At 39.3% G+C, this 15,782-nt stretch overlaps 1 protein-coding gene across 8 annotated transcripts in view; it reads right to left on the bottom strand.

Moving 5' to 3' along the window:
• The window catches only part of synrg (synergin, gamma), a 110,714-nt gene that overhangs the window by 71,575 nt on the left and 23,357 nt on the right, over positions 1 to 15,782 (bottom strand). For 4 of the 8 annotated variants that reach the window (XR_015752328.1, XR_015752329.1, XM_043718368.2 and 1 more), the window contains exons 6-12: positions 15,299 to 15,571; positions 14,728 to 14,967; positions 12,722 to 12,799; positions 12,120 to 12,316; positions 8,020 to 8,268; positions 5,076 to 5,215; positions 1,061 to 1,176 (exon numbers count right to left, since the gene is read on the bottom strand). Coding sequence is in view for 6 of the 8 variants with exons in the window: in XM_043718368.2 (XP_043574303.2) it covers positions 1,061 to 1,176; positions 5,076 to 5,215; positions 8,020 to 8,268; positions 12,120 to 12,316; positions 12,722 to 12,799; positions 14,728 to 14,967; positions 15,299 to 15,571 (1,293 nt within the window). In the remaining 2 variants the exon portion in view is untranslated. The remainder of the gene's footprint in view (positions 1 to 1,060; positions 1,177 to 5,075; positions 5,216 to 8,019; positions 8,269 to 12,119; positions 12,317 to 12,721; positions 12,800 to 14,727; positions 14,968 to 15,298; positions 15,572 to 15,782) is intronic. The other 4 variants (XM_043718375.2, XM_043718376.2, XM_087977307.1 and 1 more) reach the window with 3 other exon arrangements.

Below are 15,782 nucleotides of genomic sequence, written 5' to 3'. Positions count from 1 at the left end.
ACCAACTACAATAATTTGCAAAGTTAAAAATCACACAACACCAGGTTATAGTCCAACAAGTTTAATTGGAAGCACACTAGCTTTCGGAGCGCCACTCCTTCATCAGGTGACATCCAATTAAACCTGTTGGACAAAACCTGGTGTAGTGTGATTTTTAACTTTGTACACCCCAGTTCAACACCGGCATCTCCAAATAATGACAATAATTTGCAGCACACCATTCAGACATGTGGTACTGTGCAGCCCCACAATTCCATAACGTCTGTATTTATTCGTGCTGGGTATGTCAGGAATCCTATCCCCCAACTGCTTGCACCTCCATGTTTCATGGGTATGACCATCAACAAGGCACTCTTATGAACCCTCTTCCCTCAGGTCACTACCGTCCTAATATGTGGCTCTCCAGATTTGCTTTCAACTAATCAATTAATAACATTGCAGCTCACAGTTTGGACCGCTGGTAAAACATGTAACTCTTCAGTATTTTCCAGCTTTTCACATAACATTGTACATTTTAGATCAGTTTGCACAGGGCAAGATTTTATTTTAAAAAAACACAAAACTTAGTACTATATCAAGTTTGGTCAAAGATATGTGGTGGAAAAAAAACAAGTAAATAATTACTTCTTGTTCAAACTTGTAATGACTGAAAAGATTGTTCTGTTCTGACTGTTCTATTTAATTAGTTTGAAATATGAAATTAGAAGTACTAAGCAAATAACACTACACAACATTTTTTTTCGAAAATGTGATGCATGTTTTAACTTAATTCAATCATCTATATTATAAAGAATTGGATGGGTGCATATTGCCTTCCTTAAGCACACAACCATCGTAATCCAGGGAGGAATTCCATTCATGACAATTTTTAAATACAGAGGAACCTCGATTATCTGAAGGACATGGGAAGGGAGTATTTCGTTCGGATAATCGCATGCCAGATAATTGAATGCCCGGTAACAGTTTAGCCAGGCATCAGGACCATGTGATCTCGTTCAGATAATCGAGATTCCTCTGTATTCAACTTGAAAACGAAATAATAGACGAGAGAAAACTCTACCTGCAAAAGAAGAACTTTCTGCAGGCTTGTCTTCTGTCAAGTCCTTAAAGACAGCATATTTGTCCACTGAAGGTGGTGCAGAAGTTCCTGAAATTGGAGTAAGTAATGTATGTGTGCTGAAAGAGAGAATTGAAATAATTTTGTGAATAACTCAAGCATCACTGTTTATTAAAGTATGTGGAAGAACTTCCAGTAACTATTATTTTCCCCAAAATTATAATTATGAGATTCATGATACAAACAAAACAAAAAAAAGCTCTCCCCACTTTTGGTCAATTTTGTAAGTGGGATTAGAGACCATATGTCCTAAGTATCCCATTACTTCTTAAAATAATTCAGCACCTCAAAAGGAAAACATTTACTTTGCTGCCCTTGGAAGGAAAAGAAGTGAAATCCCAAATGAAAACACAAGTCTCTAAGTTACTTCTCAGCAAAAAGGGAAAAATAAAATCAATGGTTCAAAGTGCTTATGTCAGAATGAGGAGCAGCTAATTAGCAATACCATATCAAAAGTAAGGGAAAATGGTGTAAATCAAACCAAATATAAAATTTGTAATAATGAATGGTTTCAGTTTTCATTTTATATCATTATCTTTGATGGAGGAAAATGTTCATCACAGTTACAATGGCTCACTTCTTAAATTAAGAAACAAAAAGAATAACTTAAAGTTCTCCCTTCATGCTGTGCACATTACATTGCATTTCTTTAAAACCTCATTACATCTAATATCGTTTGTTTACCTATGACTTCATACTAATTCTGGAGAGACAGCTTTTCACAAATCCTCAGATTGCATGTTATCTCTTTTTGCACAGCTCATACAGCTCTGCATTGTTATGGAGTCTTAGAGTCAGAGATGTACAGCATGGAAACAGACCCTTTGGTCAAACCCGTCCAGATATTCCAACCCAATCGAGTCCCACCTGCCAGCACCCGGCCCATATCCCTCCAAACCCTTCCTATTCATATACCCATCCAAATGCCTCTTAAATGCTGCAATTGTACCAGCCACCACCACTTCCTCTGGCAGTTCATTCCATACATATACCATCCTCTACGTGAAAAGGTCTCTTTTATATCTTTCCCCTTCCACCCTAAATCGATGCCCTCTAGTTCTGGACTCCCCCACCCCAGGGAAAAGACTGTCTTTTTATCCTATCCAGGCCCCTCATGATTTTGTAAACCTCTATAAGGTCACCCCTCAACCTCCGATGCTCCAGGGAAAATAGCCCCAGCCTGTTCAGCCTCTCCCTATAGCTCAAATCCTCCAACCCTGGCAACATCCTTGTAAATCTTTTCTGAACCCTTTCAAGTTTCACAGCATTTTTCCGATAGGCAGGAGACCAGAATTGCATGCAATATTCCAACAGTGGCCTAACCAATGTCCTATACAGCTGCAACATGATCTCCCAACTCCTGTACTCAATACTCTAACCAATAAATGAAAGCACACTAAACACCTTATTCACTATCGTATCTACCTGCGACTCCACTTTCAAGGAGCTATGAACCTGCACTCCAAGGTCTCTTTGTTCAGCAACACTCCCTAGGACCTTACCATTAAATGTATAAGTCCTGCTAAGATTTGCTTTCCCAAAATGCAGCACCTCGCATTTATCTGAATTAAACTCCATCTGCCACTTCTCAGCCCATTGGCTCATTTGGTCAAGGTCCTATTGTAATCTGAGGTAACCCTCTTCGCTGTCCACTACACCTCCAATTTTGGTGTCATCTGCAAACTTACTAACTGTACCTCTTATGCTCACATCCAAATCATTTATGCAAATGACAAAAAATAGTGGACCCAGCACTGATCCTTGTGGCACTCCACTAGTCACAGGCCTCCAGTCTGAAAAACAACCTCCACCACCTCTTCTACCTTTGAGCCAGTTCTGTATCCAAATGGCTAGTTCTCCCTGTATTCCGTGAGATCTGACCTTGCTAACCAGTCTCCCATGTGGAACCTTGTTGAAAGCCTTACTAAAGTCCATCTAAATCACATCTACTGCTCTGCCCTCAATCCTCTTTGTTACTTCTTCAAAAAACTCAATCAAGTTTGTGAGACATAATTTCCCACACACAAAGCCATGTTGACTATCCTTAATCAGTCCTTGCCTTTCCAAATACAGGTACATCCTGTCCCTCAGGATTCCCTCCAACAACTTGCCCACCACCAACGTCGAGCTCACTGGCCCATAGTTCCCTGGCTTGTCCTTACCGCCCTTCATAAACAGTGGCACCATGTTAGCCAACCTTCAGTCTTCCGGCACCGCACCTGTGACTATCGATAAAAAAAATATCTCAGCAACAGGCCCAGCAATCACTTCTCTGGCTTCCCACAGAGTTCCAGGGTACACCTGATCAGGTCCTGGGGATTTATCCACCTTTATTCGTTTCAAGATATCCAGCACTTCCTCCTCTGTAATATGGACATTTTGCAAGGTGTCACCATCTATTTCCCTACATTCTATATCTTCCATATCCTTTTCCACAGTAAATACTGATGAAAAATACTCATTTACTATCTCCCCCATTTTCTGTGGCTCCACACAAAGGCCGCCTTGCTGATCTTTGAGGGGCCCTATCCTCTCCCTAGTTACCCTTTTGTCCTGTATGTATTTGTAAAACACCTTTGGATTCCCCTTAATTCTATTCGCCAAAGCTATCTCATGTCCCCTTTTTGCCCTCCTGATTTCCCTCTTAAGTATACTCCTACTGCCTTTATATTCTAAGGATTCACTCGGTCTATCCTGTCTCTATCTGACATATACTTCCTCCTTTTTCTTAACCAAACCCTCAATTTCTTTAGTCATCCAGCATTCCCTATACCTACAACTGGGAATATACTGTCTCTGGACTCTCGGTATCTCATTCCTGAAAGCTTCCCATTTTCCAGCCGTCCCTTTACCTGCGAACATCTGTCCCAATCAGCTTTTGAAAGTTCTTGTCTAATATCATGAAAATTGGCCTTTCTCCAGTTAAGAACTTCAACTTTTAGTTGAAACTTAGGCAGCATCATTTTGTATTTTGAGTGCCACATTCTTAACCTCATTTGAAATATTTTCGAATGAGACAGAAGCCTGCAGTAGCACATTGCACCACCAATCATCACTGGCCCAACACCTTTTTCACTAAGGGGCACCTGGGTCAAAGAAACATTGGGAGCCTCAATCTTGGCTCAATTTGTATTTTCGTGTCCAAGTTAATACCATGTTTCCCATGGGGCAGCTGTGAACCAGAGTAATAAAATTTACCAACTCCCAAATGAAGAAATTACTTTTGAACCATAAAAGTTTTTTTTAAACTTTTAATTTTCAGCCTAAGTGGAAATGGGGCTTATACTCAATTTCTTTCCACTTTTCTGTCAATAAAGATACTTGAGCAAGATGCTCCAAATAGAATCTCATCATTAACATGAATTATAGCCGTAAGGGAGAAGCAGGAAGAAAACTAGGTGCTGGAGGGATGCAGTGAAGAAAGCAGTGCATGGATAAGTAACCAAACAAGATTTTCAGACAGACAAAAAAAGATCAAAATTCACTACTTATAGAAAGAACATGAATCACACTATGCAGAGAGAGTGCTTATGATGGGATGAGATGAATTACAGAGGAACCTCAACTTCCGAATGTTGATTATTCGCATTTCGGATTATCTGAACAGGAGCACAAGGTCCTGACGCTAGAATAAACTGTGCTATCTGGCATTCGATTACCCGAACAAAATACTCCCTGCCCGTGTTGTTCGGATAATCGAGGTTCCTCTGTACACAAACTGCTCAAGCTTGGCAAGGAGGAAGAAAACACAGCAGATTCAAAAGCTAATAACAGAGATGTTCTTGGTCTCAGAGTCACAGAATAGTGAAGAACAGAAGGAAGCCATTCAGCAGAAGTCTGTTAACTCCTTTGAAGAAACAGCATTGGTGGGCTGTTTGGTTTATTATGTTGGCCACTGGAAATATCAATTGGTTAGATCTAACCACGAAGATAACTAGCTCATGTCAATAGGTCAGACCTGATTGTGCTCTGTGAGGTTGCAGTTTTTGATAAACTTCCAGAGGTTTCGTTCTTGAATCCCTTGAATGAGTCATCAGCTGTGTTAGGCTTGGGAGCCTCCTGAAACTCCTGGAAATCATCATCGTCAGATTTTGCAGGCTGGATAAAAGGGAAAGTTTTAGTTTTTAACATATGTTAAACCTTGGAATTATTGTTCAGTTACTGCTATTGTATTGATTTGTATACTATTTTTGATTATCTCAAAATTTACCAGACATGTTCATAATGTAACCAGCATCCCACATGGATGCTCTAACCAGTAGTCAAAACACAAACAATTCATGAGCAGCTTGCAATTTTTTAATAAACAACACTGAATTAGATACTGAATTTAGTCTTCACACAATTTCACCAGAGTCAAGATTATAGAGATTAAAGAGGCTGCAGTCCTAACATTGTAGGCTAACTTAAAATGGCAGTTCTTTGAGAAAGAACCAAGGAAATGTCTGAAACAGTCAAAGTGGCAGGTTACTGCAGGATCTGCTTGGTCTTTCTTCTTCTCAAATGCCGACGAACCAGCATCTTGTGTTTTTTTACATCAAAATTTCTAGCCTGTTTCTTTTTTTTTAAAAAGGCTGATTCACTGATTGGACAGAAAAACCATGGCATTTGGGCCTATGCATTCCTAAATTGGTATCCCATGGATGACATCTCAGGGATTTAACCCTTTGACTTTTTAATGAGGCGTTACATATTTAATTTAAATGAAGGACTCTGAGATATCAAACAAGCTGTCAGAAGAATCTGAATGATTCTTTTAAAAATCCTGGTGAATGACTCAAAAATTAACATACTTGGTTTACTTTTATGGTAAACCTTGACAATTCACATGAACTGACAGTTGCAAACATGAGTTTAAGGAGTCTACCCTCCAACAGACATTCTTATTAAAATATCTGGTGCTGTGAAAAACACCTTCGCCAAAGAGCTAATCATTTAAAACAAAAGTTCTTGACTCAAAAATTTTAATGTTTATTTTTTAATAATGCTTTTCATTAAATAGTCATTCCTTTTCCAGTGATAACCACATAACTTATTTCTTCTGGTTGAACTGCATTGGTCTGCCAAAACAAATCAGAGTCCTTGAGCAGTTACAGCAGTTCAAAACTAAAATAAAACTGGAAAAGACAAATGTTTAACACAAAAAACAAATAAGAAAACAAAACATACACTGGTGGATAGGGAAACATCAACCAGGATACCCAGCTCCTGATCAGTGCCTACTAACAAAAATTGTATGGGTGTGAGGACAGAGCGTGAACAGGATTGGGTTCAGTCACGAAGGACAGTTCAGAAGCAAGTAGTTCCGTGTCTGGGCTCAATAATAAAAACAATTCTTTACGTAAGGTACTGCAATGGCTGTCATTATTTATAGAATTGCACCCTAACACAAAGCCAACGATTTCAGAACAGATGCACGTCCAACAAGCTGACATGAAAAGCTGACAACTGATGTAATAATTTCAAAATGTTTACGAGAAGTTAACACATAGCTTTCAGAGCTCAGTCAGTAATTTACATCGTACATCATCATACATTATAAGACAGTATATGAACATGTGACAAAGTGCCATACAGGAGGCTTCTGAGTAAGATAAGGGACCCATGGTGTCCGAGGCAAGGGGCTAGCTTGGATAGAAGCCTGCTATCTGGCAGAATGCAGACAGTGGGGATAAAAGGGTCTTTCTCAGGATGGCAGCCGGTGACAACTGATGCTCCGTAAGGGTCAGTGTTGGGACCACAACCCTTCACTTCATACATTAATGATCTCGATGAAGGAAATGAGGGCATTCTGGGTAGGTTTGCAGACAATACAAAGGTAAGTAGAGGGAAAGGTAGCATTGAGGAGGCGGGGGAGACTGCAGAAGGATTTAAACAGACCAGGAGAGTGGGCATAGAAGTGGCAGATGGAGTACAATGTGGGAAAGAGAGAGGTCATGTACTCTTCTAGGAAGAATAAAAGCAGGGACTATTTTCTAAATGAGCAGAAAATTCAAAAGTCTGAAGTGCAAAGAGACTTGAAAGTTCTAGTCCAGGATTCTCTCAGGTTAAACTTGCAGGTTGAGTCAGTAGTTAGGAAGGCAAATGCAATGTTGGCATTGATTTTGGAAGAACTTGAATATAAAGGCAAGGATGTACTTCTGAGGCTCTTTAAGGCTCTGGTCAGACCACATTTGGAGTATTAATTGCAGTTTTGGACCCCATATTTCAGGAAGGATATACTGGCCCTACAGCAGGTTCAGAGGTGGTTCACAGAATGGTCCCAGGAATGAAAAGCTGAACATATGAGAAACGTTTGAGGATTCTGGGTCTAGACTCGATGGAATTTAGAAGCATGAGGGGGATCTAAGTGAAACTTATTGACACTGAATAGTCTGGACAGAGTGGATATTGGGAAGATGTTTCCATTGGTAGGGGAGACTAGGACCAGAGGGCACAGCATTTGAGTAAAAGGAAGACATTTTAGAACAGAGATAACAAGAAATGTCTTCAGCCAGACAGTGGTGAATCTATTGGAATGTATTGTTTGGCATTGAAAGCTTTCTTTCCTTTTAGCTTTTACTTTTGTAGGTTTTTGAGAGTCAGCTGCAATTGTGCTGTTCAACTTTTTCAAAATTCTATTCTTGTTTCTATTTATTATCTCAAGTGTATTAGATGCAAATGGTATTGCTGTGCAGTACAGAATACTGAGTATAGGTGAAGTGACCTGCTATATATTCATTGTTAAGGCCAAGGCAACAGGATATTACACACGATTACCTCAGCACTTGTCCTTATTTTCGTTAGTAATTTATAATACTTTCTTAATTAGTTCTTAATCACAGAATTAGTGTGCTTTTGATTCTAATTTACTGTACTTCGTGAACAAAAAATGGCTGCATAAGAATATCATTCGTACTTACCTGGCTGCCAGGGAAAGAAGTCACAAAGCCACTGGAAACTTGAGTCGTACTGCCACCTACAGGAAGATTCATTCTGACCGCAGACTGGCCTGGATGAACAGGCATAGATACATTTCCACCAGCTGGCACTGACATCATAGGTTGCTGTGGCACTGAAGTAGGCAAAGTCAATGCAGTCCCACTTAACGTAGGAATTGGAGCAGATGGAAACTGGTTGAGATTTTCAAGATTCAGTGCAGGTATGCCTCTCTGGCAGCCGGGGAGAAAAGAAAACACTGACTATTAGAAAGTAGAATTAAAATGACAATGGACAAATTACAGACATTTTCCCCCACAATATTCCAGAATAAATGCAACTTATATCAAATCAGGCTTCTGAAAATTCCAATTGAATCTGGTTACTTACCAAGCATAATACTTTACATAGTTAATTGGCATAATTAACTTACATAAAGATTGCCTATCATAATGGCAATCTTATGTCAGTAATTCCATTATTAATTATTCACTGTCATGGGTAAGGGCTGCTAGGTTACAGATGATTAGTTGTAATCTAACACTTTTTTCAAAGGAAGACTATACATTTTTCTTAAATTGAGATTACATGTTATGAAGAAGATTCAAACATATCAGAAACTGTTTTATATAAATAATAGGTGACAGGAAGTGAAAATTTCATGAATTTCATGAGATTCATAACATGTACCTCATTTTATTTTGCACATCAGATATTAGTGATGTTGCTTTCCCAATTTACTTTCTCCAAACCTATCTTTTCTTTCATTTCTTGCTCTATTACAATCTCTCTCTACCTGCACCATCATTTGTTTTGTAATTTAGTCTCTCCTGCCTTCCACCCTATCCCTTTATTCTTGCCTTACTCATACTCCCCCAACCATTTTGCTGCTTTGCTGAGGAATGACTACATTTCCAGGAAACCCCACAGAGATGAGTAGATAAGCTAAGTATTTACAGCAATTTCTGTTTTTCTCAGATTTCTACCATCCACAGTATTTTCTTGTTACATTCAAAAAGATTGTGGATTGTAAATAAATTGGATAATTTCACCCAATAATCTGTGGCAAGATGGTAAATATCAGTCAACAGTTCCTCAAGATCCAAATGAACACCTGAATCCATAAGACCATAAGACATAGGAGTAGAAGTAAGGCCATTCAGCCCATCGAGTCCACTCCACCATTTAATCATGGCTGATGGGCATTTCAAGTCCACTTACCCACATTCTCCCTGTAGCCCTTAATTCCTTGTGACATCAAGAATTTATCAAATCTCTGCCTTGAAGACATTTAGCGTCCCGGCCTCCACTGCAATCCGCGGCAATGAATTCCACAGGCCCACCACTCTCTGGCTGAAGAAATGTCTCCGCATTTCTGTTCTGAATTGACCCCCTCTTATTTTAAGGCTGTGCCCATGGGTCCTAGTCTCCCCGCCTAATGGAAACAATTTCTTAGCGTCCATTTTTTCCAAGCCATGTATTATCTTGTAAGTTTCTATTAGATCTCCTCTTGATCTTCTAAACTCCAATGAGTACAATCCCAGGATCCTCAGCTGTTCCTCGTACGTTAGACCTACCATTCCAGAGATCATCCGTGTGAATCTCCGCTGGACAGGCTCCAGTGCCAGTATGTCCCTCCTGAGGTGTGGGAACCAAAACTGGACACAGTACTCCAAATGGGGCCTAACCAGAGCTTTATAAAGTCTCAGTAACACATCGCTGCTTTTATATTCCAACCCTCTTGAGATAAATGACAACATTGCATTCACTTTCTTAATCACGGATTCAACCTGCATGATTACCTTTAGAGAATCCTCGACTAGCACTCCCCCAGATCCCTTTGTACTTTGGCTTTATGAATTTTCTCACCGTTTAGAAAGTAGTCCATGCTTGTATTCGTTTTTCCAAAGTGCAAGACCTCGCATTTGCTCACATTGAACTTCATCAGCCATTTCCTGGACTGATCTCCCAAACTGTCTAGATCCTTCTGCAGCCTCCCCACTTCCTCAGTGCTACCTGCCTGTCCACCTATCTTCGTATCATCGGCAAATTTCGCTAGAATGCCCCCAGTACCTTCATCCAGATCATTAATATATAACGTGAACAGCTGTGGCCCCAACACTGAACCCTGTGTAACACCGCTTGTCATTGGCTGCCATTCCAAAAAAGAACATCTTATCCCAACTCTCTGCCTTTTGTCAGACAGCCAATCCTCAATCCATGCCAGTAGCTCACCTCGAACACCATGGGCCCTCACCTTACTCAGCAGCCTCCCGTGTGGCACGTTATCAAAGGCCTTTTGGAAGTCTAGATAGACCACATCCACTGGGTTTCCCTGGTCTAACCTACTTGTCACCTCTTCAAAGAATTCTAACAGGTTTGTCAGGCATGACCTCCCCTTACTAAATCCATGTTGACTTGTTCTAATCCGACCCTGCTCTTCCAAGAATTTAGAAATCTCATCCTTAATGATGGATTCTAGAATTTTACCAACAACCGAGGTTAGGCTAATTGGCCTATAATTTTCCATCTTTTGTCTTGATCCTTTCTTGAACAATGGGGTTACAACAGCGGTCTTCAAATCATCCGGGACTTTCCCTGATCCAGTGACTTTTGAAAGATCTCAACCAACGCCTCCGTTATTTTCTCAGCCACCTTCCTCAGAACTCTAGGATGTAGCCCATCGGGGCCAGGAGATTTGTCAATTTTAAGACCTTTTAGCTTTTCTAGCACTCTCTCTTTTGTAATGGCAACCATACTCAACTCAGCCCCCGACTCCCTTTAATTATTGGGATATTACTCATGTCTTCCACTTTGAAGACTGACGTAAAGTACTTATTAAGTTCTCCAGCTATTTCCTTATCTCCCATCACTAGCCTTCCAGCATCAGTTTGAAGTGGCCCAATGTCTACTCTTGCCTGTCGTTTGTTTCTTATGTATTGAAAGAAACTTTTACTATCATTTCTAATAGGGCTAGCCTACCTTCATATTTGATCCTCTGCTTCCTTATTTCTCTCTTTGTTATCCTCTGTTTGTTTTTGTAGCCTTCCCAATCTTCTGATTTCCCAGGGCTCTTGGCCACTTTATAGGATCTCTCTTTTTCTTTGATACATTTCCTGACTTCCTTTGTCAGCCATGGCTGTCTAATCCCTCCCCAGATAATCTTTCTCTTCTTGGGGGATTGAACCTCTGTATTGTGTCCTCAATTATATCCACAAACCCCTGCCATTTTTGCTCTACTGTCTTCCCTGCTAGGCTCTGCTTCCAGTCGATGTTCGGCAGTTCCTCTCTCATGCCCTCATAATTACCTTTGTTTAACTGTAACACCATTACATCCGATTTTGCCTTCTCTCTTTCAAACTGCAGACTGAACTCTACCATATTATGATCACTGCTTCCTAAGTGTTCCCTTACTTTAAGATCTTTTATAAAGTCTGGTTCATTACATAGCACTAAGTCCAAAATAGCCTGCTCTATTGTGGGCTCCATGACAAGCTGTTCCAAAAAGTCATCCTGTAAGCATTCCAAGAATTCCCTTTCTTTGGATCTACTGGCAACATTATTCACCCAGTCCACCTGCATATTGAAGTCCCCCATGATCACCGTGACCGTGCCTTTCTGACATGCCTTTTCTATTTCCCGGTACATGCTGCGCCCCTGGTCCTGACCACTGTTAGGAGGTCTGTACATAACTCCCACTATGGTTTTTTTTGCCGTTGTGGTTCCTCAATTTCACCCACACAGACTCCACATCATCCGACCCTATGACATTCAGTGCCATAGATTTAATTTTGTTCTTAACTAACAAGACCACCCCGCCCCCTCTGCCCACCTCCCTGTCTTTTTGATAAGTTGTAAATCCTTGGATGTTTAACTGCCAGTCCTGACCCCCCTGCAACATTACTAAGTGTCGAATGTTCTCCATTCTAAATTTGAAAATTAAAAAATGCATTCAGCAATCATCTGATTCAGCAATCCAAATATTCTGTAATATAAACAGTTCATTTGAAAATTATAAAATAAGCAGTCCAACAGATTGCACATAAATTAACTGATTTTTTAAAACTGAACAATGTTACACTACCTGCGACATAGCTATCATAGCCAATACAGTGTACAGCTCCTCTTTCGTAAGTTTGCCTGGCGTTGCGCGATTGGCAAAAGCCCATATCTGACCCAGCATCTCCCTTGGTAATCCAGACGAGAGAAGTATTGGGTAAAGCTTTGCTGTATCAATGCCCGCTGGAGTAAGAGTAGCTTCTAGAACTTTCTTGTAGAGTTCTGTTTAAATAGATTTTGTAAATGTGCACGTCAGGAATGCATTTGAACTCAAATAAATATTCAATCCCCAGCCTCATGCATTGCGCTGAGTTGCAAGATCAGTAAATCGATCCATAACCCAACAACCAAGATATCACTGCAAAAATGATACAATTAGGAATACTGGGGAATAGGAGGAATTTACAAATCACCAAATTCAGAAAGTGTATGCAGCTTTAAATTATAATTAACTTGCTTGGGATACTCTACATATAGTTGGATTGTTTAAATGTGTAATTGTCATGGAATGAAAACTGTGAAGTCAGATCACACAACTGGATATTATAAATTATGAATACTGACCAACTACCAGCATTAATCACCACTTTCAGCGAGAATTTTAAACAATCATGAAGTGTACTATACCTGGGACAAGACTGTCATTGAAAAGCCAAGGTGGTAACATTGGCTGAATTGTTTCCTGTGTCGGGTACACTCCTACACCTAAGGAATAAAATAAACAAGTTACATAGTAACATATGAATGACATGTGTGCAAGACATAACTCAAAAAGTACTTTTAAAATGAAAGCAGCATTGTGGCATGTTCAATCACCCTACCGGGCTCAGATTCAGAATTTCTGAAAAATGTCCAAAAAGAATAGTTAGATGAAATAAAAGGTATTTGAGTTCTTTGTTTTTAGTAAATTGTAAGAATACTACATTTATCAGTTTCTTTCCCCATTGGCTGACAAATTGAAAGTGCAGGGATCAAGTGTAGAATATTTCATTAAAAATTGTGCAAGAACCTGTTATCACTTCCTAAGGGAATTCAGTAAGTTACTTTTTGAAATGGGAGCTAGTGTGTTTCTCTAAAGGTGCCAGCCCCTGATCTGTGCCCCACTGAATTCATGCAATTCTCCAAACTCCATAGACTCCAAAATCTCCTCCAATTTTACCCTGAAACAACAGGAAGTACAAGAATCAGCACAATCACTTTCTCTTCTGGCTTTCACCTGACTTCGACCCAGTGCACCTCCACAGCATTGCTGATGAGGAACAAGGAAATCTCAGACTCAAAATCACACCCCTTCATGCTGTTGTGCTGCAACCTATTATGGTAAGGAGGCATCAATACACTGCAACCCACTTCTACTTTTAAAATAATTAAATTGTCTGCTCAAAGAATTTTGAGACATGCTTGTACCCATAATATGCAAGCCTGTAAATATAGTTGCATCACTAGATTACTGATCGGATCCTTTGTCAGAGAAACTTGATTGATATTTTTATAAATCTGTACTCTGGGTTCCCTCACTAAAACCTGGAAATACCAAAATCAATGAAATCTGACAAGACTTCAATAATGAAAACGAAATTCATGTTTTACCTAAAGTTTCCGGTGAGTAATGCCTGAGAAATGGTAACGTGAATGTAGAGCTTAAGACACAGTAAATGAGTGCCAATTTGATAATCTCGTTACATTAAACACAAGTAGTGGTATACCAAACAGAATACTTTTGGTGGACATGTACTGAATTATATGTTATGACAAAATCGAGATCATCATGGTAATAGACATCTTAATTTATCCATGTCATTTATTTAGCAAACCTTTAAATCATGAAGAGAAACATTAAGAAGGAAGTGCTTTTTATTAATGAGAGGAGATGAAGCAGGTACAATCAAACACAAATCACATGTCGAAGCTTGGCCTTAAACTCTCCGGCAGCTAAAGCTTTAAAAAAAAAACACATACCTTCTCATGTCAAAGCACTTGCAAAATTATTCCAGGCATATTTGCTAAGAATTACAGTTCAAATACAGTTCAAGTCAACAAACAGAAGTTCAATAGAAGATATTTTATTTTAAAATCATTGAGTCAATCAAACATAAATCTCAAGAACTTTAAGAAGAAATGCATTCATCCGTGAACTGCTGCACATCTATAATCAATACACCAAAACTCAAAATCCAGTCAGGAACACACTGCACAAATATTCAATATAGAGATTTATCTAGTATTACCTTTACAATCACAGCTCCAGAAAGAAATTTACTGCAAGACATATTTATATTTCTCTTTGACTAACAAGAGCACATGCAAAATCTAAATATGACTTGCAATGTATAATGTACCTTATTTTTATTGATATGTTGATGAGTGATTTTATAGCAAGGAAACCTGTTTTACACAGCTGTAAAGCAGCATTCCTTAAATGAAGTTCAATGGATGTTGAACAGCTTTGAGTTACAAAGGCCTGTCATTGAACAGAAGTAAATCATAATAGATTACAAAGACAACTGCATGATAAGAAAAGTTCAAGAAGGAATGTTGACAGGTTAAAGAAATTGAAAGTTTTATTTTTCCTGATTTTGCAGAATCTTGGCAAATGATTGAAGAAAATTAAAAACAAAAGCAAGTTTGCTCACCACTCTCTTTGGCAGCTGTCTCTGGTTCGGGATCCTTTGGCCTGTTTGTTGTGAATACACCAGCGAGGTTTTCAGTTTGGATGGCCCAGTTACAGGCCTTGGCACTGGGCTGAAACTGAGTTGAGACTGAGGCTTTAGACCCAATGTCAGCCAAGGGTTGAGACTGGTTAAATTTAACATTTGCCTGCTTAGGCATGCTGAGATCACAGGAAGCAAACATTTTCTCCTCCAATGAAGGGCCTAAATAAACAGGAGGTGGAAGAAGTGTTTCCTCGCTTAGTAAAGCAAAAAACACAAACTATGCTTCATTGAAGTCTCAGAATCTAAAATTACGCACCCCAATCCCTGAAGAATTGGTAACAATTAATTTTTTTTTAAAAATCAAATGCCTTGCTCTTGCACAAAGAATCAAAAATCTAAAAACTGATCATTGCAAATGTTCTATCAGGCGAAGAGAACTAATAAACTAGCTTGAAGAATTTAAAATCTATCAACTACAAAATCTCATAAATATGAGTGTTTTAAAAGCATAAAGTTTTGTATAATTTAAAATAAGTTTTGCACTTGTTACCTTGGCTGTTTTTTCCTGAATGCCCTGCTGTAGCATACAATGAAACTGCAGCTGAGGGATGGGCTGAAGTAACAGGCTGCGCTGGAACTGCAGCCTGCTCAGACTGCAGCCCAGACTGTAATGTGGGGTGGAAGGGTTGGAAGGACTGGAAACTGGTGGGAGCCGCAGGTGCGGCAGATTCAGGCCCTTGAATAAAGTCACTGAATTCTTCATCATCAGGAAAAGCAGGGGATTGGGAAGGAGGGGCAGCTGATAGGGATGACTGGGGAGCATCTGTAAAAATGGATAAATCAAAATAAGGCAACATAGAAATCAAGCAAACTAAAAGAATTAAAAAAATACAGGTATATAAAAGGTAAATGAGAATAAAAAAGACCCTTTAAACAAGAAACAACACATCTATTTCTAAAACCATGATAGAAAACAAATTATGGTAGCTTTTTCCAAACTGAAAACTAAAAATTTACATATACAAAAAACTCCC

Source organism: Chiloscyllium plagiosum, unplaced genomic scaffold, assembly GCF_037043375.1.
Source record: "Chiloscyllium plagiosum isolate Xiang-an unplaced genomic scaffold, Cpla_swu_hap1 HiC_scaffold_31, whole genome shotgun sequence".
Classification (NCBI taxonomy): Eukaryota; Metazoa; Chordata; class Chondrichthyes; order Orectolobiformes; family Hemiscylliidae; genus Chiloscyllium; species Chiloscyllium plagiosum.
Note: the sequence above shows the minus strand (reverse complement) of the source record. Positions and strands in the feature narration are given on the sequence as shown.